General features: G+C 37.1%; 3 protein-coding genes and 1 long non-coding RNA gene across 8 annotated transcripts in view; 2 read left to right on the top strand and 2 right to left on the bottom strand.

Annotated features, from left to right (window-relative positions):
- Positions 1 to 713: 713 nt before the first annotated feature.
- Positions 714 to 1,934, bottom strand: LOC117328418 (riboflavin-binding protein-like). Its single transcript, XM_033885949.1, has one exon. It carries the CDS (start codon positions 1,866 to 1,868, stop codon positions 1,296 to 1,298), a length of 573 nt encoding a protein of 190 aa, XP_033741840.1. The 5' UTR covers positions 1,869 to 1,934; the 3' UTR covers positions 714 to 1,295.
- A 3,000-nt stretch (positions 1,935 to 4,934) lies between these two features.
- On the top strand, positions 4,935 to 14,230 carry LOC117325551 (transmembrane protein 220-like). Of its 4 annotated transcripts, XM_033881964.1 has the most exons (8): positions 5,358 to 5,441; positions 6,840 to 6,967; positions 7,300 to 7,329; positions 7,643 to 7,703; positions 11,568 to 11,700; positions 12,295 to 12,360; positions 13,029 to 13,202; positions 13,238 to 14,230. In XM_033881964.1, the coding sequence occupies exons 1-7, from the start codon at positions 5,423 to 5,425 to the stop codon at positions 13,180 to 13,182; spliced, it is 591 nt and encodes a 196-aa protein (XP_033737855.1). In that variant the 5' UTR covers positions 5,358 to 5,422; the 3' UTR covers positions 13,183 to 13,202; positions 13,238 to 14,230. The 4 variants fall into 4 exon arrangements, with proteins under 4 accessions (XP_033737938.1, XP_033738019.1, XP_033737855.1 ...); XM_033882047.1 differs by lacking the exon at positions 5,358 to 5,441 and adding an exon at positions 4,935 to 5,034 and having other exon boundaries at positions 13,029 to 14,230; XM_033882128.1 differs by lacking the exon at positions 5,358 to 5,441 and adding an exon at positions 5,009 to 5,126 and having other exon boundaries at positions 13,029 to 14,230.
- Positions 14,231 to 19,478: 5,248 nt separating this feature from the next.
- LOC117325505 lies at positions 19,479 to 23,817 on the top strand. Its single transcript, XR_004532279.1, has 2 exons — positions 19,479 to 20,902; positions 20,973 to 23,817. It is a non-coding gene; the product is annotated as an uncharacterized LOC117325505 (long non-coding RNA).
- A 2,952-nt stretch (positions 23,818 to 26,769) lies between these two features.
- Positions 26,770 to 27,517, bottom strand: part of LOC117325259 (ubiquitin carboxyl-terminal hydrolase 22-like) — a 34,631-nt gene continuing 33,883 nt past the window's right edge. For both annotated transcript variants that reach the window (XM_033881407.1, XM_033881488.1), the window contains exon 13: positions 26,770 to 27,210. In XM_033881407.1, coding sequence (XP_033737298.1) covers positions 27,168 to 27,210 — 43 coding nt within the window. In that variant the 3' untranslated portion in view covers positions 26,770 to 27,167. The remainder of the gene's footprint in view (positions 27,211 to 27,517) is intronic.

Here is a 27,517-nt window from a genome sequence, read left to right as displayed (position 1 = left end):
CTTGAAAGTTATCAAAAACATATGTTACGTTTATTTGTTGGGATGGGAATCTTCTATAGCTTACTTATTTCAATTATATAAATGTTATTGCTTAGAAAAAGTGCAGATCGGCCACTACAGGTAGGAACAGTGGTTACTTCACCTGTGCCCCAATTTGGCAATCGGCAGCGACCGTTGGATTAGTCACAGTTGAGTGGCTCTTTTAATTGACTCCTAGGGGTATTCTACTAATTAGTGTCACTGACCATAGCAAATATACACTTTGTTGAGCCTGGGTATTGGACAACACATAGACTAATGACAGTGGTGGTCAAAATGTGAAGCGTCAGATTGACGCACGGCATGCAAAAGTCGTGCGTCAAATAAATTTTGCTGCGTCATTGACCCGAGGTCTCTGGTTAATGGATGCCCTGCCGGCAAGGGCCACATACATGCATTATAGCATATTTAAATCATATATACGGCCCGTAGGTTGGGGATTCGTGCAAGTCCTTGTATAAGAAAAAACTCTAATACACTAAATCCCAACATCAAATGAATAGTTAGTGAAACGCATCCCCTCGCAAAGTATGAAGTCGGCCAGGTAGACTACAGGTAACCGAGGCTGGTAAATTATTACCGAGAGCCACTTTTGAATGCAAAATATTAATCTAGTTGAGAGACTCCAACGGCACATCGGTTACATAAAGAACTCACGGAGAAAACATGACAGCACTAGTTTCATATAATATTTAATCTTATTTACACACATTGTGAAAACATAATGAGTATGTATGGGTCGTGACGTGAACTATCTATAAAATGTATCTAGTTATCTACATACAAATTCGTTATAACACAATTATTTATTACTAAAGTTTATCAAAGTCACTATAAACATATATTAAATCGTTGTAAAACCAAACATTAAAAATAATATCACAACTCTTGTCTACGAGTACACACTCGCACGTCATCGAACAATGATATGGTGCTTTTGGCTTGCACTCTCCGTTGTATTGATCCTATCACAGTGCTATCGTGTGTGTTATGGGCACAGTCTTGGTGCCATATTGATTATTCTCATGGAGGGTTCCACATACAAAGAAAATGTTCTCTTTGGAAACATGCACGTCATCTTGGGCGAAAAAAAAACCAATTATATGAACTCTCTCTGAACTCCTTATGAACTCCTTATGTATTTCCAAATTTTTCGTTACATTAAATTACGTTTCGTGTGATTCTGGTCCAGTAAATACTGTTGAGTCTGCTGTATTCGGATCGATGGATGGTATTGATCTGATAGACGGCACTGTTTACAGTGGATATAATACTAAACCAAACATGATCATTGTTGATACTAACATGGCAGGATGATGTTCCCAATAAATATGTCCCGAACGTTGTCCATTTGTCGTGTCCAGCAATACGTCAAAGAAGAAGCAGTTGTTCTGTGCTATGGCGCTGACTTTGTATGACCTACTCTTACAGAAGTCGCTTCCGTTCGTGTATAGCTGGTTAACTCTCGAGCCTTTAAGAATGGCCGACCCACAAGCTCCGTACCAAGCGTCACAAAATTCCTCACACACCATCAGGTTTCCCCACATGTAAAACATGTTCTGGTAGGGGGCACAGATATAGCACATCAAGTAATTGGTGTATTGTTGACATGCTGGGGACGCACCAGGAAGACTTTTCACTTGCCCAAATGTCTCCGCAATCTCCTCTTGCATGCAACAACTGTTCTTCTTAAACCACGTACAGTTTTTTAGGTTTGGCTGCGGCTTTGGTGCACGGTTATTAAAGAACGAGCAGAACTCCGTCACCTCTGTGGCCGAGCATTTGACCAGAACAAATGTGAAGGCGACTGTTGCTAAATACCCGAACATTCTGTAGTTCGTCAGGTCACCATCGGGTACAACACACCAACCTCTCCTAGCGTTAGCTGGGAACCAACTCTATGGTACGTCGATATTTCGAAATCACCACACAAGTAACATTTTGCGGAAAAAACTTTCACGATTTGGAGTCAGTCTCTTTGCTTTCCTTTACACTATGGCAAGCCGTTTGGGTTTTTACCTATTGAAATGAAGATATCTCTATTTAATTAAAGATATCTCTATTTAAAATGAAGATATCTCTATTTAATTAGAGATATCTGTAATTTAAATAAAGATATCTCTATTTAAATAGAGATATGTCTAATTTAAATACAGATATCTCTATTTCTACTGAAAATAGAGATATCTTCTTTTAAATTACAGATATCTCTATTTCAAATTCAGATATCTCTATTTGAATTACAGATATCTTTAATTCAAATAGAGATATCTGTATTTAAAATAAAGATATCTGTATTTCTACAACAATTAAAGATATCTTTATTTAAAATAGAGATATCTCTATTTGAATTAAAGATATCCCTATTTTAAATAGAGATATCTTTAATTTTGTTTAAATAGAGATGTCTTCATTTTAAATACAGATATCTCTAATTCAAATACAGATATCTCTAATTCAATTAAAGATATCTCTATTTTAAATAGAGATGTCTTGAATTGAATTAGAGATATCTGCAATTACTTTGCAATACAGATATCTCTATTTCAAATACAGATATCTCTATTTGAATTAAAGATATCTGTATTTACACGTGTTTGCTCAGTGCGAAGATTAATATTGAAACACAAAGAAAATAATGATTACTCCCTAATCCTGATCAGTGTTAACGAAACGCATGTAATATTAAATTGGACTATCCGGATCCCATATGCATGCATGAGAGATGTAGGTCTAAACCGATAAACTTGCTACTTGGAGGGGATTTCTAAAGAACAGAACATGGCAACTGTTCTACGGGAATTAGAGCGAACCGTTGCGGCTATACGCAGTACCATTGAAAGCAGCACACGGTCTGCATTTCCCGCCATTTTGCGTCACTACTGCTTTACCTCCGTCATGCGCAAAAGGGAGAATCAAGAGAGCAGTCGTTTTTCCTATTTGATGGTTAAATACAGATATCTCTATTTCATGTCAAATAAAGATATCTTTAATTCAAATAGAGATATCTGTATTTAAAATAAAGATATCTGTATTTCTACAACAATTAGAGATATCTGTATTTGAAATAGAGATATCTTTAATTGAATTAGAGATATCTGTATTTGAATTAGAGATATCTGTATTTGAATTAAAGATATCTTTATTTTAAATACAGATATCTTTATTTACAATGAAATGCAGATATCTCTAATTGAAATAAAGATATCTTTAATTGAATTAGAGATATCTGTATTTGAATTAGAGATATCTCTATTTCGTGTTTAATTAGAGATATCTGTATTTTAAATAGAGATATCTCTAATTCAAATACAGATATCTCTAATTCAATTAGAGACATATCTATTTAAATTAAAGATATCTCTATTTGAATTAAAGATATCTTAAATTTTTATATTAATAATGATATCTTTATTTTGAATACAGATATCTGTATTTAATAGGTAAAAACCCAAACGGCTTGCCATTTACACAAGGGGTCGGTATTTGAACAATGAAGACAGATGGTAACATTTGCGTTTAATTGGGGATGACGTTATGCAAAAAGTACCAGTATATTGAAATTCTCGTCAAAATACTTCAGCTTGTCCACTCCATAAATCGCGACAATAATTCTATTTCTCATCGCCTTTGCTGAGTTTGGTGACAAGATATTCCAGCAAATTAAATTGTATACTCATGGGAACAAACTGTGCCGTTCTGCCTTCGCCGACTTGTTTTGGAAGGCTTATCAGAACAGGTCACAGCTAGCGACCTTCCAAACTCCTCCAGTTTTACCTTTACATATTGATGATGTATTATCTTTAAATAAAACAAAAATGTAATCAAGGACACTATAAATATTATTTAACATCGGCCGCGTGCGTATGTCGATATCTAATTTCAACGTAACCAGCAATGACAGCTTACAACTTAGCTTTATGACATGTACAATTGCTTCAAATTCCAATGGTTTTCCATTTCTAGATATTGCTTGAACATCCTTGCTACGAAATTTTCATGAAGTCCATGGATTGTAAATGTTAGCCCTGACCCAGTGTGCTTCAGTGAGGTAGCACTATAAATCGGCAAAAGTTCCGGCCTATCACAAGGAGACTTAACACGAACATACCACAGCCTCCCAAAACACACATACGCACTCACCACACGCATGCATGTCGCACGCACGGGAGGCCGTCCTTAAATGACCTTAGCTGTTAATAGGACGTTAAACAAAATAAACCAAACCAAACCAATCGTTCCCCCTTTGGAGTCCTTCGTCAACTTTCTTAAATAAATCACAGTGCAATATTTTTAGATAATATACTTAGATTTAATTTTATGTAATAAACTTATCAATTTCAGCTTTAATTTTTCTGACCAACAGGTCTAGTCTCTTTTAACACATACTATATTAGTGTATACTATGTCAATTTTTATTCTGTGCTATGTTAGCATATATGTACATTACACTTTGATAGTGTTTTAATTTATTCTTTTGTGACGCTTGTGAGAGTTACAAGAGTCCATTATTAAACTATTATTTTTTTAGTATAAATATGAAACTGCAACTATATATTCAAATTTGTTACAATGTATGCTTGTACTGTGATCATGTTGATTTTACCTACGTTTGCCGCAAGAATAGCACTACAGTGCTATTGTTGAATTGTTGTATAATATGCGACTTTAAATAAAATTTCTTGACTCTGCGACTCTTGGCCCATGGTGTCAGAGCCAGAGGAGATACATATAGCGCGCTACCGACAATACAAAGTACATCCGCAGTTACAATCAGATCACATTAATAACAATAATATTTAATAACAATAGCAAACCACTATGCCCGTCCTTGTTTTATAAACAATCAATAGGTACAATCGGTAAAAAAAAACGGTCTAGTACTAGGGCATATCTCTTTTTCCTATTATATTATATTGCGCATGCGCATTGTTTTGTAAACAGACCACGTTTTGTCTGCATGGCGGCTGCACTTAGAGGGTTGCAATACATCAGGTATTTACAGTGACATTCTCTGTAAACAATGAACACGTCAATAAGAACATAAACATCAGTATACGCGGTGTTCCGTTTACATAATGTCACAGGTATTTGGAATCACTCTCTATAATCACATCTCCATTATGTTCCTGTTACCAGCTGGTGAAGAATGATATCGTGGCTCGAATACATAAGCTATTGATATAGGCCTAGTCCTACTACATATATACGTGTACTTCTTATCACGAGGTGCGATTGACAGCTTTTATCAACAGCTATTCTTAACAAAACTGAGACACATGTACTCGGTTTCAAAATCATAACAGTAACTCGCATTGAACCAAAGGTGTTAAAATTATGACCGACACCGGATATAGCTACATCTGAAGCGGTAAACAGTTAGATGCTGGAGTCAGATCGCTGTAAGTTTTCAAGCTAGTTTGTATAAATCTAGCTTAATGATGCACAACAAATAGCAAAAGATGGCAGACAGATGTTTAGTGAGTGTTTACTGCACAGAAACTTTATGGAAATAGGAAATTGCTTCAGAAACGTAAACAAACCATAATGGACTGCCTAGTACTGACGATATCGCAGTGTTCAAGAAATGTATTATACCTAAAAACTTGATATAGTTGATCAAGGTATGTGGAGTGGAATCGGCAGTACTTTGTACTGGTTCCACAATGTAAATATCGGAAAAAATGTAGAGAACAAAATCTGTCAGTGTACGGCGTATAGTATCTTAATAACTATACGCCGTACAGTTGCTCAACAACGAAAATTCATGTATCTCGCATATTTCGTGCATTCCAATAACTTTGATTGCATAAAATTGTTTTACTTGATAATATTCATCATTTGAAATGGCCTCCTCTATAATATAAAATCTTTAAATACATTTTCGATGTCTAAAACAGTGCTCATATGTGAACGTTTACTCAGTACTGGGAGGCTGATTTATGTCATAAAAACCGTATTTGTTTGTTCATTGAAAATCGCATAGCAAGGAAGCATCAATTATTTACATTCAAACAAGCATGACAAATTTGGAGTATAATCTTAGCTTAAAACTACATTAAATACCACAATATTTACCGTGATTTGACCTCGTCATGTTTTCTGTCTGCCTCAGATGTAGCTATATCCAGTGTCGGTCAAACACGGTGAATTAGGCTCATGTCCAAGATTCCTCTACACAGTTAATTTATCTCACAGACAACATTTTTTTGTTAATTCATTAACTTTATTTTGAAAGCATCACAAACATTCAAATGTATTTCAATTGCCAAAGACGGCTCAATTTTTTTCTCCGTAAAAAATTCTGGTCAATACGTTATATTTTCTATACCTTTGCCTCTAGCTGTGAACCTGTTCTCCAAAGATAATGCAGGTTTTATAGTTGGCTTTGCAACCATGTTTTCAATGTTAACCATGTTTTCAATGTTGACAGCTTTAAAAATACTTATAATAAAGGTACCCTTGGGTTCAAGATATGTACTGATTAATTGTCGACTGTTGCATGTTGGTTCAACATACAGCTGAATTTAAAATGAATTTAATCAATTTTTCCATGCGTTAATGGCTATTCCCGACAAAAATATAGTGCAATTGGTACATATGAATTTTCGATGTGAATGCATCTTTCTAATTGTATAGGGCATTAATGCCATCTGTCAAAATTTCCTGTTGTACTCTTTGATCAGAACATGACATGCATATATACGCCGGTAGTGAATGAATAAAACGATGTAAAACAATTATTGTACACTGAATCCTTCCAAAAACATCAAAACAATATTATGATTTTTTTTCGTTAGTAATGCAGTCAGATTTCCATATCCACCACAACAGAATGCAGGATGATCACAGCTCTCCCTCTACATTGGTGTGGCAGCTGGTCAATGTCATCATGACAGTTTTCTTTGGTTTGGCTGCCTTCGTAAATGTAAGTGTTAGCTCTGTAGTTATATCGTACAGTTAATAAGAGTATAACAGTAATGTTATTTTAATCTCATTTTAATTGACCTTAATGCCTTTCTTTTGTTTGATATTTCTTCTAACTAAAGACAAAGTACATTTTGTGACCGCTTAGAAACAAATGTTTGTTGATTGGTTTATGATGCTCTCATGATAAAGGAGATTGGATCCTTTGTTACCAATACTACTTCTGCTGCAACTAAACAATGCTGTTCTCTATTAAAATGGGAGATATTGCTGGTCATTGTTTCTAACTCCTACTTACTGACTAAGACTTAATTTGGACTCTTGTTTTTACAGTTGAATGATGATGATTGGTACATATGGGTGGTAAGTATATTGCTATAAAAACATTTTGATTTTCTTTAAAAAAAAAAAAAATTGTTATATGCTTCAGAGAAAAAAAATTGATTTTCCACAAAAGATTAAAAAAGAAAAAAAAACCTATCAATTTCATAGTATTAAGGTCAACCAAAAATGTCATTTTATAAGGCCAAAGGTGACTGGTCCATGAGCCCTCTTGCTTTTTTTTTTTTTTTTTTCGCTTATGAGTGTTAACATCCTAAATTGTTAAATCACCACAATTTTTGGTTTTTATACATTTTCAAGAACTACTTTATCAGAGTACATGTATGATTTTCAGCCAGGGTATGCTGTACCTGGGATTCTCAGCTTGACAGCTGCAGTCAAGCCTAGTATTGCGAGTAAGTAATCTGTATGTATCACAATAACAAAGGATTTGTATCATTTGATATTATCATTGTCAACTTTTTATGGTAATACATCTATTTTATTATCAAAGAGCTTGAGTAACATATATCCCATCAAGTTAGCTTTGTAGAATTCATATTTCCCCAATTAAAGACAACACGTCAGACTAAATATCAGTAGCCTTTTGGATAGTTTGATAGGTCCTGAGGGCATGTATCATTCACATGGATGCTTAGCAAGAATAGCAAAATATTCCATTAATATCAGCAGACTTTTTAATTTTTTTCTGTAGATCTAGTGCTATACAAGTTCAAAAAGCACTGTGTTAAAATATTCAAGATATTTAATAATTGTTTTTAAAAGACCCATGGTCATGGTATTATTTTGACAGCAGGTGACTTGAATAGGGTACTATACAGTTTCCTAATATAAATGGCATTGACCTTGAATGTAAAGTGCCTCATATGAATTAACTTTACCTTCTTTCAAGGTCCCAGGAGGTCACATATGTTATAATTTTCACACAAGGTAAGGTTATAAAATTGATCTAAGGACTGTGTTGTAAATGTACGTGACGAGCTGACTCCTCTAAGCGAAGGTGTTTATGTCACCTCATCCCGAAGCTGAGGTTCGGCCATACATGACTGCAATCGGGGTAGTCTACACCTGGTCAAGCTTGTACATGGACATATTTATGTACCTCACTCGCGTGATCATAGACTACACCTGCCATTGTCGGCAATATAGATATTGAGTACATTACATTGTATATTCGGTCATCATTTACAACATTGGTGTCAGCAGTAAAAGCTTATTTTCTTAAATAGTTATTCAGCGGTATAGTGTCCTTTGTGAAAGCTTTTTATAGCCACATGTGGCAGGGAGGTGCATGGTCAGTGCTATTGTTCAGTACTTAGCTGTGTTCACGAATCAGTTCAAATTTAACACATCTGTTGTGTTTCCATATCGGGTGTCAGTATGATTGGTAACATAGAAGGGGTTCAGTGAATGGGAGATACACTATCAGATATCATTGCAGAAATTGATAGCCTGATGATGTTGGTTAAGCACGAGAGATCCTCACTGGGTACCTTCCCTACATCAGATAATTGTGTTCCTTATCGGAACTCTCTGCAGCAAATGGCCCATTCCCTTGCACTTTGCTGTGATGTAATTCAGCATACAGAGGGTGGGGCTGAGATTCATTTTCCAATTAATTTAGGCAGTGGTGAGGAGGAGAAAGCTTCTGTCTTAGCTACGACCTTTTCGAAGAGGGGTACCTGTTGTGAGGAAGTTCCTGTAACTATTGACAACATACTACGTCAGATAACTCAAGGGTCCGGAGTTTTAGACACGGGTGTCATTGTTTGTGGGTTGGTTGATGCTGATTGGCTGAATGATGGGTGCCGGCCTGCGAGTCCAATCAACCGGCAAACTTATGTGGGGAGGGAAGTGCATGTAGAGAGTGAAATGTTGATGAATCCAATGCCCCCTGAGTTCGAGGGCAATGGGCTTACTGAGGGTTCTAAGGGAGGTGGATTACTGGAGCAACCATGCAGAGGCTTTAGGGGATCCTGTTGCGCCCAACCATTAGTGTTGTACAAACCGTTGCTGCCCTCTTGAGACTGTGTTGCTGGGGTTGGTGATTACCTATGGGTCTTTATACTAAACTTATATAATGACCAGATTACTATGACAAGCAAATTTCTACCACAACCAAAGTGTATGCATATCTATATAATATGATCACAATAGGAATGGTTTGAATAAGATTTGTCCAAATATAGATTCTTCTTTTGGGTACCATGGCAACACAGTGACAGCCATTATATTCGCCATCTCTCAAACCAATTTTCAGCTAAATCGTGCAATTACTAAACTTTGACCAATCAGAAGCTTCGATTATGTTTCCATACAGTAGTAACGGTTCTCGAAAAAAACCTGGTGTGTCAAACTTTAGCTTAATTTGATCAGTTACACCATTTGACCAAGTTTGAATGAAATTGACCTAAGAGCTGATGGGCTATGGGCCATCACAAGAAAGTGACCTGGTTACCATGACGAAATTTCAACCAAAAGAAACCCACATATACCTCTTCATAATAAAGGTCGGTTGTATTAGTTTCATTTTACCCTCACGATCAGTCGGTGAGGACCCTCACGATCAGTCGGTGAGGACCCTCACGATCAGTCGGTGAGGGTAAATAGCGATAAGCTGGTACATAACAAAAGGACGTCCTCAATCGGCTGATTTTAGTAATAATCAAATTGTCCTGAAACTCCATCCTCTTACAACTATCATCTCTTGTACGAGTTCTTATTTCAGTCACCTGGGGTCAAAAATTAGGTTATAGTTACTGTAAATAGATTTTTGACACCCTTGCATCATTTTTTGGGCAAATTTGGGTTTCATTCTCCTGGGATACAAAATTGAGGTCTCTGGTAGCTGCTGGTCTGTTACTATAAATAGACATTCAAGTGTCCTCACTCTACTGATTTCATTAGTTATATCTGATTGTCCTAAAGCTTCATACACTTCTGTACTTGCTCTTACTATTAATGGATACTCATCATTCTGCTCTACCAATTTATTTAATTATCATATATATACACTGTATATATATAGCTCTATAACTTCATTACTCTTACAACTATTTTCTCTGTTAATGATTTTCAGTAGCATTTTCCTGAGCGACATTGTATGATAAGACAATGCTTACCATCTTTTATTGTGTATTTATCAATGTTGAAAAGTGAGGGGATTATTATATCGCTCGAGATGCCTTGTTGATTGCTCACAAGTTTACAAGTAGTTTAGAATATACTCATTGAATTGAATCATAGGTCTTTTTTTGGTTACCATGGCTTTTTTTGGCAAAAAATGTCATTCAATGTTTTGAAAAACAGTACCATTGTAATTGTCATCCCTCATAACTTACAAATAACAATTTTCAGCTTGTTTGGCAAAATCTTTTGACCAATCAGATACGTCTACATATGTATTGTGTTTCTATAGTAATGGTTATGGAAACAGATGATGTGTCAAATTACAAGCATTTATATTAACACTTGAATAAATTTGAGTAAATTGACCAAAAGACTGAGGTTACAGGCCATTACAAAAAATATGCATGTAAAATGTTGTGTAATTTCAACCAGAAAAAAAAAACCTGCATGCATATCTGCATTATGGCCTGTAATATTCTGCGTTAGTTTCATTTAATTTACCTGGTAGTATACAAGTTTAGACGAGTTGTCAAGAAAAGATCTGGGTACGATAGAAATCCAGACTACCACTAGACAATCAGGACAGAGATGATTTCAGTTCCTCAACTTTCTTGTGGGGGGGGGGGGGGGGGGGGGGGGGTATAATAATGATGGTGTCTTGGTCTTCCTGAACTTCCTGCGACTTTGAAATGAGGTGGCGGTCATTACATGAGGGAACTTTACAGCATCACACAAGTATCCCAAGTACCTGCTGGCCAAGTACATTGTACCATGATCTTAGTCTTCTAGAAATGAAAAAAAAAGATTCTAAGATGTTTTTAACATACCCCCCATTTGAACCATGTGACCATAAAATGTTTTAAAGTCTTTTATCACATTCATATTGTATCTACTGGAAGACCAATGTTTTGACTATTTCAACAAATTTTCCCTTGTTACATTGAAAGTGGGTCAAGATCATTTCTTTTTGCAACTTTATAGCAATCCTGGCTGAATCCAAATGTGGTCTTTTCATTATTTGTCAAAGTCATTTCAGTATATTTGAATTTTGAAACAGTTCAAAGAATTGCATATCTGTTTGGAAAAGTGTGTTCCTAGAGTTTGTAGGCCAACATGTATTTCTGTTATAGAGACTGCAGTCTGGGGCAGTATTGCAGTGGTTGACTTCACTCTATCATGTGCCTATGCTGTATATGCTGTGGTAATAACACTAGAGGCACTTGGACACCAGGTAGCCAACCCGCTACAACATGAGGAAGGGAGGTAACTATAGATATTATTCAGATCAAATAGTCTGTAATTCATTTGTCTAAAATCAAGGATTGACTAATGTAGGGACTAAAGATCAGATCATGATATTTGTCCAAAACTATTAACTGCTTAATATTGATAAGAATTCAGATATGATTGTAGTGTAATCACACAGGTCTATACTTTAAGTCAAGTTCACAGCATCAAGTTAAAGTTTACATCACTAAAAGCTTAAGATTGACTTACTACTTAACAGCTATATGATATTCTGTATCTTCAATGTCTTGTTAAAAATATATTCCACAAGATCAAGGTAGTATTATAGGCGACTACTGTAAATTATTTACAGTAGTTGCCTATACTACTATGTTAAGGTTAGGGTTGTCAATTCACTACCGGCCCCTATACATAAGATGTGCTACAGTTGTGTTAAAACTTAATAGTGTTTCAATCTGTCATAAATATAAATAAGATTCAGTTAAATCCTTAAATCAATTACTCTTTTCAGAAATTAGTTCAATTTTGGACTTAATGATATGTTTTTAGTTACTGTAATTTGTTTTTCTTTAAAACTATTTTAACTGTACATTTCATGTTCCCAAACAGAGAGATGGGAGGTGTGTTTATAATCATCTTCTGGCTAGGCATAGCCAGGTTCACTAATATTGGCAGGTAAGTTCTTCAGATACGTTGGAACTTACCAATCATGCAGGACTTTGATATTGCATTCTGTAACAAAGCCTGATCTACTATTATCTTCCTTATCATATGCAAATTTGTCTGTTGCAAAAACAACCTGTTCTGGCATCATTCAAATAAGATGTGAATCTCCACTTTGTTAGCTTTACTTGTTTTCTTATGGTAAAGATTGTACTGCTTCAATGATGCATGATGATTTAGGTTTTATATAGAACACAAATCATATTGCTCCTTTAGTCATAGAGTATTATGTACCAATTTACGTACTACATGTGTATGTCTGAAGACAAAGCTTATGACAACAATTGCTACAGGTGTTGATTTTACTGTCAGTTGGCCAGGCACCTGTCATGTTTTCTCAGGTAAGGCCAGTTTAAAGAAACCATTTTTGGTATATTTTAACCATTCTGGAAACAAATCAATTTGGTATTTGGATTCAGAGGGATCGGTATTAGGAAGTGGCACTGTAAATACATGACTGTATATACATGATCACATCAGATAGATTAAAACATTGAAGATTTCATGTAAAGGAAGGTAATTCTGTTCACCTTACATTTCATCTCCATTTGCCTGCTTTGTAAGGACCTGTTCATTAACAATTCCTTGTTTTTAACTATACTTATCTTTATGTCCTCTAGGCCTGGGACGAGCATCAACAACAAGAACATGATGAATGCCCTGCTCCTGATGACAATCACTCTGACCCTTCTACCTTTGTTAACATGGTCGCTATGTTTTGTCAGTGACTGGCACACAAAGCTGGCACACTGTAACAATATGTTCACACATTGACAATCTCAGACAGACTGGATGTTTTTAGACCTGTCATGTCTCCATCAGACTGGATGTGTTACAGACCTGTCGTGTCTCCATCAGACTGGATGTGATACAGACCTGTCATGTCTCCATCAGACTGGATGTGTTACAGACCTGTCGTGTCTCCATCAGACTGGATTTGTTACAGACCTGTCATGTCTCCGTCAGACTGGATGTGTTACAGACCTGTCGTGTCTCCATCAGACTGGATGTGATACAGACCTGTCATGTCTCCATCAGACTGGATGTGTTACAGACCTGTCATGTCTCGATCAGACTGGATGTGTTACAGACCTGTCGTGTCTCCATCAGACTGGATGTGTTACAGACCTGTCGTGTCTCCATCAGACTGGATGTGTTACAGACCTGTCGTGTCTCCATCAGACTGGATGTGTTACAGACCTGTCGTGTCTCCATCAGACTGGATGTGTTAGACCTGTCATGTCTCCATCAGACTGGATGTGATACAAACCTGTCGTGTCTCCATCAGACTGGATGTGATACAGACCTGTCGTGTCTCCATTAGACTGGATGTGATACAGACCTGTCGTGTCTCCATCAGACTGGATGTGATACAGACCTGTCGTGTCTCCATCAGACTGGATGTGTTACAGACCTGTCATGTCTCTATCAGACTGGATGTGTTACAGACCTGTCATGTCTCCATCAGACTGGATGTGTTACACACCTGTCGTGTCTCCATCAGACTGGATGTGATACAGACCTGTTAGATGTCCAGCAGAGTGAACTTGGTTGACTGATCAGTTACATTTTAATGGCAGTATTTATCCAAAAAGTCCCAATATATACCAATAATCTAGTCTAGACAATACTCAATATAATGTACATTTGTACTTTGTCATATTTTCCTCCAGCATTTGATTCATTGACTTTCATGGTGTAAAATTGTGTAAGACATTCCCTCTGTACAAATAGGTGCCATACATTTTGTATGAATATATATATTTTCTGTGACCATGTCATTTATTTATGATTAATAAAAATTGCCACTGTGTTCAGTTTACGCCATGCTTTTATTGTCCCTTTCATAGTGGAACGAACCTTTTCATTGTCAAAGTTTGGCTTCTTAGAACTTGTCTTTTGGTGGACTTACTGTAAACAACATAACCACTTGTCTCTTGGTGGACTTACTGTAAACAACATAACCACTTGTCTCTTGGTGGACTTAATGTAAACAACAGAACCACTTGTCTCTTGGTGGACTTAATTGAAACAAGGATGGATAGTATTGCAACTATTTATTTCCCATTTTTTAAACTACGTGTTATACTGATCACGTATACCAAGTTTCGTTAAAATCAGAGTAGTACTTTAGGATTGTCCAGACACGCCTCAACCAATGAGAAGCCGGCGGCCATTTTGAAAAATGTTTTATTTCGAAAAGAAAAATTGGGATGCAAACTACATGTGATACTGATCATGTATACCAAGTTTCGTTAAAATCGGAATAGTACTTTAGGAGTTGTCCGGACAAGTCTCAACCAATGAGAAGTTGGCGGCCATTTTGAAAATTGTTTTTTCGGGAAAAAAAATGTGGGATGCACAACTACATGTTATATTGATCATGTATACCAAGTTTCATTAAAATCGGAGTAGTACTTTAGGAGAAGTTGTCCGGACAAGCCTCAACCAATGAGAAGCCGGCAGCCATTTTGAAAAATGAAATTTAAAAAAAAAAATGTGGGATGCACAACTACATGTTATACTGATCATGTATACCAAGTTTCGTTAAAATCGGACTAGTACTTGAGGAGGAGTTGTCCGGACAAGTCTCAACCAATGAAAAGTCGGCGGCCATTTTGAAAATTGGTTTTTCGAAAAAACAAAATGTGGCATGCACAACTACATGTTATACTGATCATGTATACCAAGTTTCATTAAAATCGGAGTAGTACTTTAGGAGGAGTTGTCCGGACAAGCCTCAACCAATGAAAAGTCGGCGGCCATTTTGAAAATTGGTTTTTCGAAAAACAAAATGTGGCATGCACAACTACATGTTATACTGATCATGTATACCAAGTTTCATTAAAATCGGAGTAGTACTTTAGGAGGAGTTGTCCGGACAAGCCTTAACCAATGAAAAGCCAGCAGCCATTTTGAAAAATGAATTTTTAAAGAAAAAAATATAGGATGCACAACTACATGTTATACTGATCATGTATACCAAGTTTCATTAAAATCGGAGTAGTACTTTAGGAGGAGTTGTCCGGACAAGCCTTAACCAATGAAAAGCCGGCAGCCATTTTGAAAAATGAATTTTTAAAGAAAACAAGAGATCCCAGAGGGATCTTGGCGCCCACCATTGAATGATCTTTATAGGTTCCATGTCAGATTGATCTTTTCTCTACTTTTCCCTTCTTCTAAGTCTTACTAATCTGTGTAAATTCAGAAACAGCCCTCTAGTACTTTTCAAACAAGGGGAACCTATATATAAAATTTAAGATTTAGCGATAAAAGCTGTCTGTTGTTTTCGGATTGGTCCCAAAATGCAACACCAGGGACCAAGGGGAACCTACATATGAAATTTGAAAAAGATCCCTTCAGTACCTTCTGTAAAATAGCGATAACAAACTTCAATTGTCAAAATACAAGATGGCTGCCTGTCGGGCAGGTTGTTTTCTGACTGGTCTCAAAATCCAATATGCATAACTAGGCACAGAGGGCAACCTACAAATGATAAATAGCGATAACAAACTTCAATTGTCAAAATCCAAGATGGCTGCCTGTCGGCCATGTTGTTTTCCTATTGGTCCCAAGATGCAATATGCAGAACTACAGACCAAGGGGAACTTACAAAAATGTTTGAGAAAGATCCCTTCAGTACTTTCTCAAAAATAGCGATAACAAACTTCAATTGTCAAAATCCAAGATGGCTGCCTGTCGGCCATGTTTTTTTTACGTTTAGTCTCAAAATGCAATATGCATACCAGAGGGATCTTGGCGCCCACCATTGAATGATCTTTATAGGTTCCATGTCAGATTGATCTTTTCCCTACTTTTCCCTTCCTCTAAGTCTTACTTATCTGTGTAAATTCAGAAACAGCCCTCTAGTACTTTTCAAACAAGGGGAACCTATATACAGAATTTAAGATTTAGCTATAATGGCTGTCTGTGGGCCATGTTGTTTTCGTATTGGTCCCAATATGCAAAACTAAGCACTGAGGGGAACCTACATATGAAATTTGAAAAAGATCCCTTCAGTACTTTCACAGAAATAGCGATAACAAACTTCAATTGTCAAAATCCGAAATGGCTGCCTGTCGGCCATGTTGTTTCTGATTAGTCTCAAAATGCAATATGCATAACTAAGCACCGACGGGAACATGCATATGAAATTTTAGAAAGATCCCTTCATTACTTTCTGAGAAATAGCGATAACAAACTTCAATTGTCAAAATCCAAGATGGCTGCCTGTCAGCCATGTTGTTTTCTGATTAGTCTCAAAATGCAATATGCGTAACTAGGCACTGAGGGGAACCTGCATATGAAATTTCAGAAAGATCCCTTCATTACTTTCTGAGAAATAGCGATAACAAATTTCAATTGTCAAAATCCAAGATGGCTGCCTGTTGGCCATGTTGTTTTCCGATTGGTCTCAAAATGCAATATGCATAACTACGCACTGAGGGGAACCTGCATATGAAATTTCAGAAAGATCCCTTCATTACTTTCACAGAAATAGCGATAACAAACTTTAATTGTCAGAATCCAAGATGGCTGCCTGTCAGCCATGTTGTTTTCTGATTAGTCTCAAAATGCAATATGCATAACCAGGCACAAAGAGGAACCTGCATATGAAATTTCAGAAAGATCCATTCAGTACTTTCACAGAAATAGCGATAACAAACTTCAATTGTCAAAATCCAAGATGGCTGCCTGTCGGCCATTTTGTTTTCCGATTGGTCCCAAAATGCAATATGCATAACTAGGCACCAAAGGGAACCTACATATAAAATTTGAGAAAGATCCCTTCAGTACTTCCTCAGAAATAGTGTTAACAAACTCCAATTGTCAAAATCCAAGATGGCTGCCTGTCGGCCATGTTGTTTTCCGATTGGTCCCAAAATGAAATATGCATAACAAGGCACCAAAGGGAACCTACATATGAAATTTGAGAAAGATCCCTTCAGTACTTCCTCAGAAATAGCGATAACAAACTCCAATTGTCAAAATCCAAGATGGCTGCCTGTCGGCCATGTTGTTTTCTGATCGGTCCCAAAATGCAATATGCACAACTAGGCACCAAGGGGAACCTACATATGAAATTTGAGAAAGATCCCTTCAATACTTTCTCAGAAATAGAGATAACAAACTTCAATTGTCAAAATCCAAGATGGCTGCCTGTCGGCCATGTTGTTTTCTGATCGGTCCCAACATACAATATGCATAACTAGGCACCAAGGGGAACCTACATATGAAATTTGAGAAAGATCCCTTCAATACTTTCTCAGAAATAGAGATAACAAACTTCAATTGTCAAAATCCAAGATGGCTGCCTGTCGGCCATGTTGTTTTCCGATCGGTCCCAAAATGCAATATGCACAACTAGGCACCAAGGGGAACCTACATATGAAATTTGAGAAAGATCCCATCAGCACTTTCTCAGAAATAGCGATAACAAGAATTGTTTACGGACGGAGGGACGGACGGACGGACAGACGGACGGACGGACGGACGGACGGACGACGGACCACGGACGCAGGGCGATTTGAATAGCCCACCATCTGATGATGGTGGGCTAAAAAAGGCACTGAGGGGAACCTACATATCAAAATTTGAGAAAGATCCCTTCAGTACTTTCTGAGAAATAGCAATAACAAACTTTAATTGTCAAAATCTAAAATGGCTGCCTGTCGGCCATGTTGTTTTCCGATAGGTCTCAAAATGCAATATGCATAACTAGGCACCAAGGGGAACCTATATATGAAATTTGAGAAAGATCCCTTCAGTACTTTCTGAGAAATAGCGATAACAAACTTCAATTGTCAAAATCCAAGATGGCTGCCTGTCGGCCATGTTGTTTTCCGATAGGTCTCAAAATGCAATATGCATACCTAGGCACCAAGGGGAACCTACATATGTAATTTGAGAAAGATCCTTTCAGTACTTTCTCAGAAATAGCGATAACAAACTTCAATTGTCAAAATCCAAGATGGCTGCCTGTCGGCCACGTTGTTTTCCGATTGGTCTCAAAATGCAATATGCATAACTAGGCACCAAGGGGAACCTACATATGAAATTTGAGAAAGATCCCTTCAGTACTTTCTCAGAAATAGCGATAACAAACTTCAATTATCAAAATCCAAGATGGCTGCCTGTCGGCCATGTTGTTTTCCGATTGGTCTCAAAATGCAATATGCATAACTAGGCACCAAGGGGAACCTACATATGAAATTTGAGAAAGATCCCTTCAGTACTTTCTCAGAAATAGCGATAACAAACTTCAATTATCAAAATCCAAGATGGCTGCCTGTCGGCCATGTTGTTTTCCGATTGGTCTCAAAATGCAATATGCATAACTAGGCACCAAGGGGAACCTACATATGAAATTTGAGAAAGATCCCTTCAGTGCTTTCTCAGAAATAGCGATAACAAACTTCAATTATCAAAATCCAAGATGGCTGCCTGTCGGCCATGTTGTTTTCCGATTGGTCTCAAAATGCAATATGCATAACTAGGCACCAAGGGGAACCAACATATGAAATTTGAGAAAGATCCCTTCAGTACTTTCTGAGGATTAGCGATAACAAGAATTGTTTACGGACGGACGGAGGGACGGACGGACGGACGGAGGGACGGACGGACGGACCACGGACCACGGACGCAGGGCGATTTGAATAGCCCACCATCTGATGATGGTGGGCTAAAAATATAGGATGCACAACTACATGTTATACTGATCATGTATACCATGTTTCATTAAAATCGGAGTAGTACTTTAGGAGGAGTTGTCCGGACAAGTCTCAACCAATGAGAAGTCGGCAGCCATTTTGAAAATTGGTTTTTGGAAAAAAAAAAGTGAGATGCACAACTACATGTTATACTGATCATGTATACCAAGTTTCATTAAAATCGGAGTAGTACTTTAGGAGGAGTTGTCCGGACAAATATTGCGTGACAGACAGATGGACGGACGGACGGCCGGCCGGACGGACGGACAGACGGACGGAGGGTAAACCTATAGTCCCCCCGTTTTTCAAACGGCAGGGGACTAATAACAGAACCACTTGTCCCTTGGTGGACTTAATTGAAACAACAGAAACAGCACTGGTCTTTCAAAATCAAATTTAATTAGTAGGGCACTGGTAGTACATAAATGTACTTAGCACATATTAATATTAATACAGACCAGTTTATAAGACACCCAAGATATCACAGGGCTTCAGCACAGGGTAGCATGTCTAATACAACACACACTCATTAAGGATATACACACTAGAGGACTCCCCACAACACTGCTTATGTAAAACTCATTACACACATAACACAACCCAATAATGGATTGAAAACTACACTGCACAACTTACTAACAGCTCAAAATTCAAATCATACAGCTCACAGGGATATCGTCACATATGGAGTGTACCCAGAGATCATTGGTCGGGTTACATATTAGGAACTTTACAGCTTACCCTAGGTCTGATTTACATCTTATACCCAGGCCTCCTTAGTTAAATCAGACAGCTTACCTGAAGACTCCTTGGAGACCACACAGCTTTCCTCACACCTTTATAGTTACAAATAACTTATGACTACCTGAGCCCTCCCTAGTTTCAACCCACACACATCTGACCTGAGGCCTCCCTACTGGTAGTTGCATCACACAGCTTACCTGGGGCCTAGGTACATCACACAACTACTGTAAGGAATCTAGTTAAGTAGCGTCACACAACGAGCAAAAGACTTCCCTCCCTAGGTACATCACACAACTTCTATAAGGAATCTAGTTACGTAGCATCACACAATGAGCAAAAGACTTCCCTCCCTAGGTACATCACACAACTACTATACGGAATCTAGTTACGTAGCATCACACAACGAGCAAAAGACTTCCCTCCCTAGGTACATCACACAACTACTATACGGAATCTAGTTACGTAGCATCACACAAAGCAAAAGACTTCCCTCCCTAGGTACATCACACAACTACTGTAAGGAATCTAGTTAAGTAGCGTCACACAACGAGCAAAAGACTTCCCTCCCTAGGTACATCACACAACTTCTATAAGGATCTAGTTACGTAGCATCACACAATGAGCAAAAGACTTCCCTCCCTAGGTACATCACACAACTACTATACGGAATCTAGTTACGTAGCATCACACAACGAGCAAAAGACTTCCCTCCCTAGGTACATCACACAACTACTATACGGAATCTAGTTACGTAGCATCACACAAAGCAAAAGACTTCCCTCCCTAGGTACATCACACAACTACTGTAAGGAATCTAGTTAAGTAGCGTCACACAACGAGCAAAAGACTTCCCTCCCTAGGTACATCACACAACTTCTATAAGGATCTAGTTACGTAGCATCACACAATGAGCAAAAGACTTCCCTCCCTAGGTACATCACACAACTACTATACGGAATCTAGTTACGTAGCATCACACAACGAGCAAAAGACTTCCCTCCCTAGGTACATCACACAACTACTATACGGAATCTAGTTACGTAGCATCACACAAAGCAAAGACTTCCCTCCCTAGGTACATCACACAACTACTGTAAGGAATCTAGTTAGGTAGCATCACACAACGAGCAAAAGACTTCCCTCCCTAGTTATATCACACAGCTTACTTGAGGCTCTTTTTCACACATACGACTTACTGTGGAATCTTTAAAGAGTCCTAACCTTTCCTTTAACTCCATACTCTCATGAAAACTTTCAAACAGTTCTCCCGAGGCATCATTAGAGACGACGGACAACTGATGAGAACATGTAAATAACTATTTACACACAGCACATTCACCCTTGGGTACATTACACACGGCTTGTTGGGGGAGTCTTCATCTGTTCTCCGGTAAAACACACAGCTTTACTACTTAGGGTTCCTTGACTACAGCACACTAAACACATTTACATATGGCAAAGTTATCTACAACACATATTCTGATAAGACAGGATTCTTTTACTGTTTACACATTCTCTTATAACAAGTACAAGTGACAGAATACATATCACCGAGTTCATTATCTGGACAATAATAATGATAAAATCATTCAAGTTTCCCTTTTGATATATTTTATATACTGACTCGTGTTTCAATGTATGTAGTACAGGTATGCTCGTCTTCACTTCCATTTTACAATTTGAATCAATATGTTAAAGAGAAGAATTTTAAGAGCAAATTATTATTGACTCTAAGCTTAAAACATAAAGAGACAAGTCTGACATTACATAGATTATTCTAAATAGTGTATAAACATTTACAGTCAACCAATACAAATACAGTATAGCAAATAAAGTTAGGGAAAAAAAGACAGTATTTCAAAATGATACATAAGTCAAAAGATACTTTGATATTCAAATATCAGAAATATGGTGGGTTTGGATTCATCAATTTAACCCTTTTAGTTGTTCCCGTAAAGAAACTTGGAGAATGTTTTTAATTCAATAGACAATCTTTTGAGCAGACTTTGGGGTCCATCACAAGAACAAAGGTATGTGTTATCCCTCCTATTTTAGTAGACAAGAATACAGACCCATATACACAAATAGTATTATATGTTTTTACCTAACAAACAAAACATCTATCACATTAATGATTTGTTTGACAAGGTTATCAGATATTTCTACCTTACAAACAAAACATCTATCACATTAATGATTTGGTGGACAAAGTCTTGGTTACTTCATTGTGTTTATTTCTCATGAGCTTACCTTGATATTATCAAAATACCATAACAAAAATATTCCTGAAGTTTAACTTATTAAGTACATACATCTTAATATTAAATTCAGGATGTAGGTGGGTATATGATTGTAGTCAACATTGAAAATCCATACATCTATATAACATTAATTCAAAGCGACTTTGTGACAAACTACATATACACCAGTTATCAAGTCCTACTGTCAATAAAATCCTAGCTCAGGAGGAAGTGAACACATCAGATACACACGAAGGTGTTGATTAATTAGTACAGTAGTGTGATTCAGTACCTGGACGTTACAAACTTCCTCTGGTACTTAAATATATATCGTGTAGGTCTTTACCCACAAACCACAGCTTAAGAGCTGGTACACGCAGAAAATTATATGAATCAATACTTTCATGTAATTTATTATTTCAAAACTATGTTTTCCTTCAGGAAACAGGAAAAAATTAAACCCATCACTCATTAATTGTAAAGGCAAATTGTTTAGATGAAAATTTCAACATTAAATCCATCACTCATTAATATAATTGTAAAGCCAAATTGTTTAGATGAAAATTTCAACATTAAATCCATCACTCATTAATTGTAAAGCCAAATTGTTTAGATGAAAATTTCACAACTGGTTATTAAAGTATAATTTGAATTGAAAAGCTTATACTATACTGGATTGAAGTACAGTTTTTTTTTTTTTTTTGCAGTTATATACATACATGTAGACACCACACAAATTAGTCATTACATACAATGCAAATACAGCTATACTCCTATGTATATGTGGTAGTTACAACACAACCCACGGCCAATGACGACCGACACTCATGCCTTACAGTCATCTACAACATCACCCTCTCCTCTACACAGTAACAAGACCTCCACAGCAGGTAACAAACAGCAGTGAGACTAATGCCTGCAAAGGTCCCCATAGATCCAGCTAACTTAATAACATACAAAATATAGAAATACATTTCCATGTGCAAATAATAATGTGGCAGAGATTCAATCACACTTTCAAATTAAGAACACACACAAATCATTTAACAGCCATTACATTGCCATCCTGTTTACGTTCATATCGCACTCATCTTTCTCAAAGAGAAAAATACAATATTAAATACATATATAGTGGCAGCACAGTATGTATCCAATGTTTATTATCCATTTTGTATGGACAAATATCTGTCCACGTTTTGAATGGACAAATATCTGTCCGCTTTTTATATGGACAAATATCTGTCCACATTTTGTAATAACAAATATCTGTCCATGGCTTCATGACTAAACCACACACATTTACACTCGAGTTATTCACAGCTATCACACATCACAGTCTTGTAATATATACCAACCATTCATTACTGGCCACACTAGTAATACTGTATCCAATACAGATGCAAATGTCGCTATTCTTTATTATGGAGTTTACAATTTATATTTCAGCACTTGTATATAAATCTAATGATTTTATTCCAAAAAATTTAGTTATATAGCTATACTAGTCAAATTAATAGATACCATTCTATGGTAGTATATTTATCAACCAGCTTCTGTAGCTCATTGAATGGCCACCTCGGAGATCCTTAAAAGATTGGTACTACACATCCATCCCTGATATTGTCAATCACATAATTATACTGGCCTAGGTTGATCATTGTACATGTCTGCTGATATATCAGACCACTATCGATAATAGTGTAATCATTATATACTGTAGTCAACATTATGTCAACTTTTTGTTTGAGATCCAGCGAAGAATAGGTTAAATACTTGTATAAGTAACATTACAATTCATCGGTTATATAAATATCTTAACTCTGTTAAAAGGTATAGTGTATTATGAGGATAATTTAGCAGGATATTTTGAATAGGATTTGTATACAAGTTAACGTTAGTCGTGTAACATATGTCATGGGTGTATAGTCAGCTCCCAGTATGGTTGTCTTTTCCCACTGACCTTGTAATAACTGGTACATGTGTTGGAAAAAACAAAACTGGTCAGTTACAATCAACCAAACACAAACATAAAAATAACCCCTGATCATCAAGATATGTGACAAAAATAACATCCTGTACAAAAGAGCAACAGTGCAAATGACAGGAGTATCATTATTTCAGATATACAAGTATAATGATGTTACATAAGATTGATAACATTAAGGATATCAGTGGGGATAACTGTCCACCCTATTATGTGTACAGGAAGATGGACGGCCAACTCAAGTATACCCCCTAGGGATGATGTGGAAGCACAACATATATAAAACGTACATTACTGAACTGAAAGAAATGAAGGCCAACATTTTGAGTTGGGACACTTTCCACAATGGTAATACACCTGATTTCCAATCAACAGGACACCAATCACAGTAAGCACGGCAACCGGTATATTAAACAATAAAAATTAAACCAATATTTCTGTAATTAAAACTTACTCTAACACTGATGTCAGCAAGTGGTGCTATACCCAAACAGTACAAAGCACACTGGTGTTGTCACACTACAACAGTACAAAGCACTCTGGTGTTGTCACACTACAACAGTACAAAGCACACTGGTGTTGTCACACTACAACAGTACAAAGCACACTGGTGTTGTCACACTACAACAGTACAAAGCACACTGGTGTTGCCGCACTGCAAAAGTACAAAGCACACTGGTGTTGCCACACTGGACAGTACAAAGCACACTGGTGTTGTCACACTACAACAGTACAAAGCACACTGGTGTTGCCGCACTGCAACAGTACAAAGCACACTGGTGTTGCCGCACTGCAACAGTACAAAGCACACTGGTGTTGTCACACTACAACAGTACAAAAGCACACTGGTGTTGCCACACTAGACAGTACAAAGCACACTGGTGCTGCCACACTACAACAGTACAAAACACATGTACACTGGTGTTATACTGCAACAGTACAAAGCACACTGATGTTGCCACACTGCAACAGTACAAATCACACTGATGTTGCCACACTGTAACAGTACAAAACACACTGGTGTTGTCACACTACAACAGAACAAAGCACACTGGTGTTGTCACACTACAACAGTACAAAACACATGTACACTGGTGTTATACTGCAACAGTACAAAGCACACTGATGTTGCCACACTGCAACAGTACAAAGCACACTGATGTTGCCACACTGTAACAGTACAAAACACACTGGTGTTGTCACACTACAACAGAACAAAGCACACTGGTGTTGTCACACTACAACAGTACAAAACACATGTACACTGGTGTTATACTGCAACAGTACAAAGCACACTGATGTTGCCACACTGCAAAAGTACAAAGCACACTGGTGTTGCCACACTGGACAGTACAAAGCACACTGGTGTTGTCACACTACAACAGTACAAAACACATGTACACTGGTGTTATACTGCAACAGTACAAAGCACACTGATGTTGCCACACTGCAAAAGTACAAAGCACACTGGTGTTGCCATACTGTAACAGTACAAAACACACTGGTGTTGTCACACTACAACAGTACAAAGCACACTGATGTTGACACACTGTAACAGTACAAAGCACACTGGTGCTGCCACACTACAACAGTACAAAACACATGTACACTGGTGTTATACTGCAACAGTACAAAACACACTGATGTTGCCATACTGTAACAGTACAAAACACACTGGTGTTGTCACACTACAACAGTACAAAGCACACTGATGTTGCCACACTGTAACAGTACAAAGCACACTGGTGCTGCCACACTACAACAGTACAAAACACATGTACACTGGTGTTATACTGCAACAGTACAAAACACACTGATGTTGCCATACTGTAACAGTACAAAACACACTGGTGTTGCCACACTGGACAGTACAAAGCACACTGGTGTTGTCACACTACAACAGTACAAAACACATGTACACTGGTGTTATACTGCAACAGTACAAAGCACACTGATGTTGCCACACTGCAAAAGTACAAAGCACACTGGTGTTGCCATACTGTAACAGTACAAAGCACACTGGTGTTGTCACACTACAACAGTACAAAGCACACTGATGTTGTCACACTACAACAGTACAAAGCACACTGGTGTTGTCACACTACAACAGTACAAAGCACACTGGTGGTTGCACATCCTTCACATCCAAAACTACCTTATGGTGAGTAAGGTAGTGAGCTTTTACTTTAAAGAGATCATTAATTTTGTGCATTAACTATATGTTTTGATTCAGTTTATCATTACAATGATCACTTCTTGCCTTACATGTAATAAGTACATATGTACATGTATATATATCAACATACCAATAATCCTATCAAAAATACTGTCTGGCAAACTTGTAGAGGAAATCATTACTGCTTATTGTCAGTACAGTCAATGCCACATATCAGCTGTCATCTATTACAATATTCAATAAGTGTACTCTTATATTATTTCTATTTTAAATCTATGTTGTATTTAAACAGGCTGGGAAGAATTGAAAAATAGCACACCATGTGTGCATACTACAATAATCAATAGATGCTTTCTAGTTATCAACGTTATGAAAATTACCACTATGCTAGGTATTAGTAGCTGTTTACTTAACAGGACAAATTAATTGGTTAACTTAAGTGCCATTATGTAAAACTTGACTACCTGAACTTTTAACATGAATAAAGTAACTAATCAAGCTTTTAACATGAATAAAGTAACTAATCAAGTTCACTTACATGGCCATGCTTTTAAATCACACACCATAATGATTACAACCAAATAAATACTTATCCCCTGTCTATGTCAGATATATGGCTCTGTAAACAGTATTGTATTCTATTAATTTTAAATAGAGAACCATAGGCTTTAGTTCCAAGTTGTTGATGGGTGTGTTGGATATATCTACCAGGACAGGGCGACAGTCTGTACACCTGAGGCAGTATCTTGGTTTCTTCACTGGTAGCCTATAAGTTTGAGGCAACACAAATGAAGATGCCAAACAGTCATGGATGTAGTGTTTGTTTCAGCTTTAGGCTTGTTCACTCAAAACAGAAATAGTCCAATACAGTTGCACCACTACTGAGCACTAAAGTTCAGCCAGGGTCAATCATACTCCAAAATTTGTTTGTGATAAAACAGCAGATATCTGTGGAAAGAAATAAAGAACATTAACAACATGGCTACAATCGTGGTACTCAATGTTTAACATATCACACGGGAAACATAACTAGTATGTTCAACCATGTAATAAAGCTATGTCATCAATACCATAAGACACTTGTGTAATAACACCATCGTAACATTCTAAAGATAAATTCCTAGCATCACAAAAATATATATGATTCCAACTATTGTCTCTAGAGAGAATAATATAATGTCCAAATCAAAATTCGCTTTCTTATTTAGAAATTAATTTGAGTTTTCACTTGCACTTATGGGTGATTTGATTTTAA

Source organism: Pecten maximus, chromosome 1 (genome assembly GCF_902652985.1).
Source record: "Pecten maximus chromosome 1, xPecMax1.1, whole genome shotgun sequence".
In the NCBI taxonomy this organism is placed as follows: Eukaryota; Metazoa; Mollusca; class Bivalvia; order Pectinida; family Pectinidae; genus Pecten; species Pecten maximus.
The sequence above is the reverse complement of the archived record's forward strand: the minus strand, read 5'-3'. Positions and strand labels throughout refer to the sequence as shown.

Excerpts from the sequence above, each read along its gene's own strand:
- LOC117328418 (XM_033885949.1), bottom strand. The coding sequence starts at position 1,868 with ATGTTCGGGTATTTAGCAACAGTCGCCTTCACATTTGTTCTGGTCAAA.
- LOC117325551 (XM_033881964.1), top strand. Across the intron at positions 6,968-7,299 it reads GTTTGGCTGCCTTCGTAAAT|TTGAATGATGATGATTGGTA; the intron begins GTAAGTGTTAGC and ends TTGTTTTTACAG. Across the intron at positions 7,330-7,642 it reads ATGATTGGTACATATGGGTG|CCAGGGTATGCTGTACCTGG; the intron begins GTAAGTATATTG and ends TATGATTTTCAG.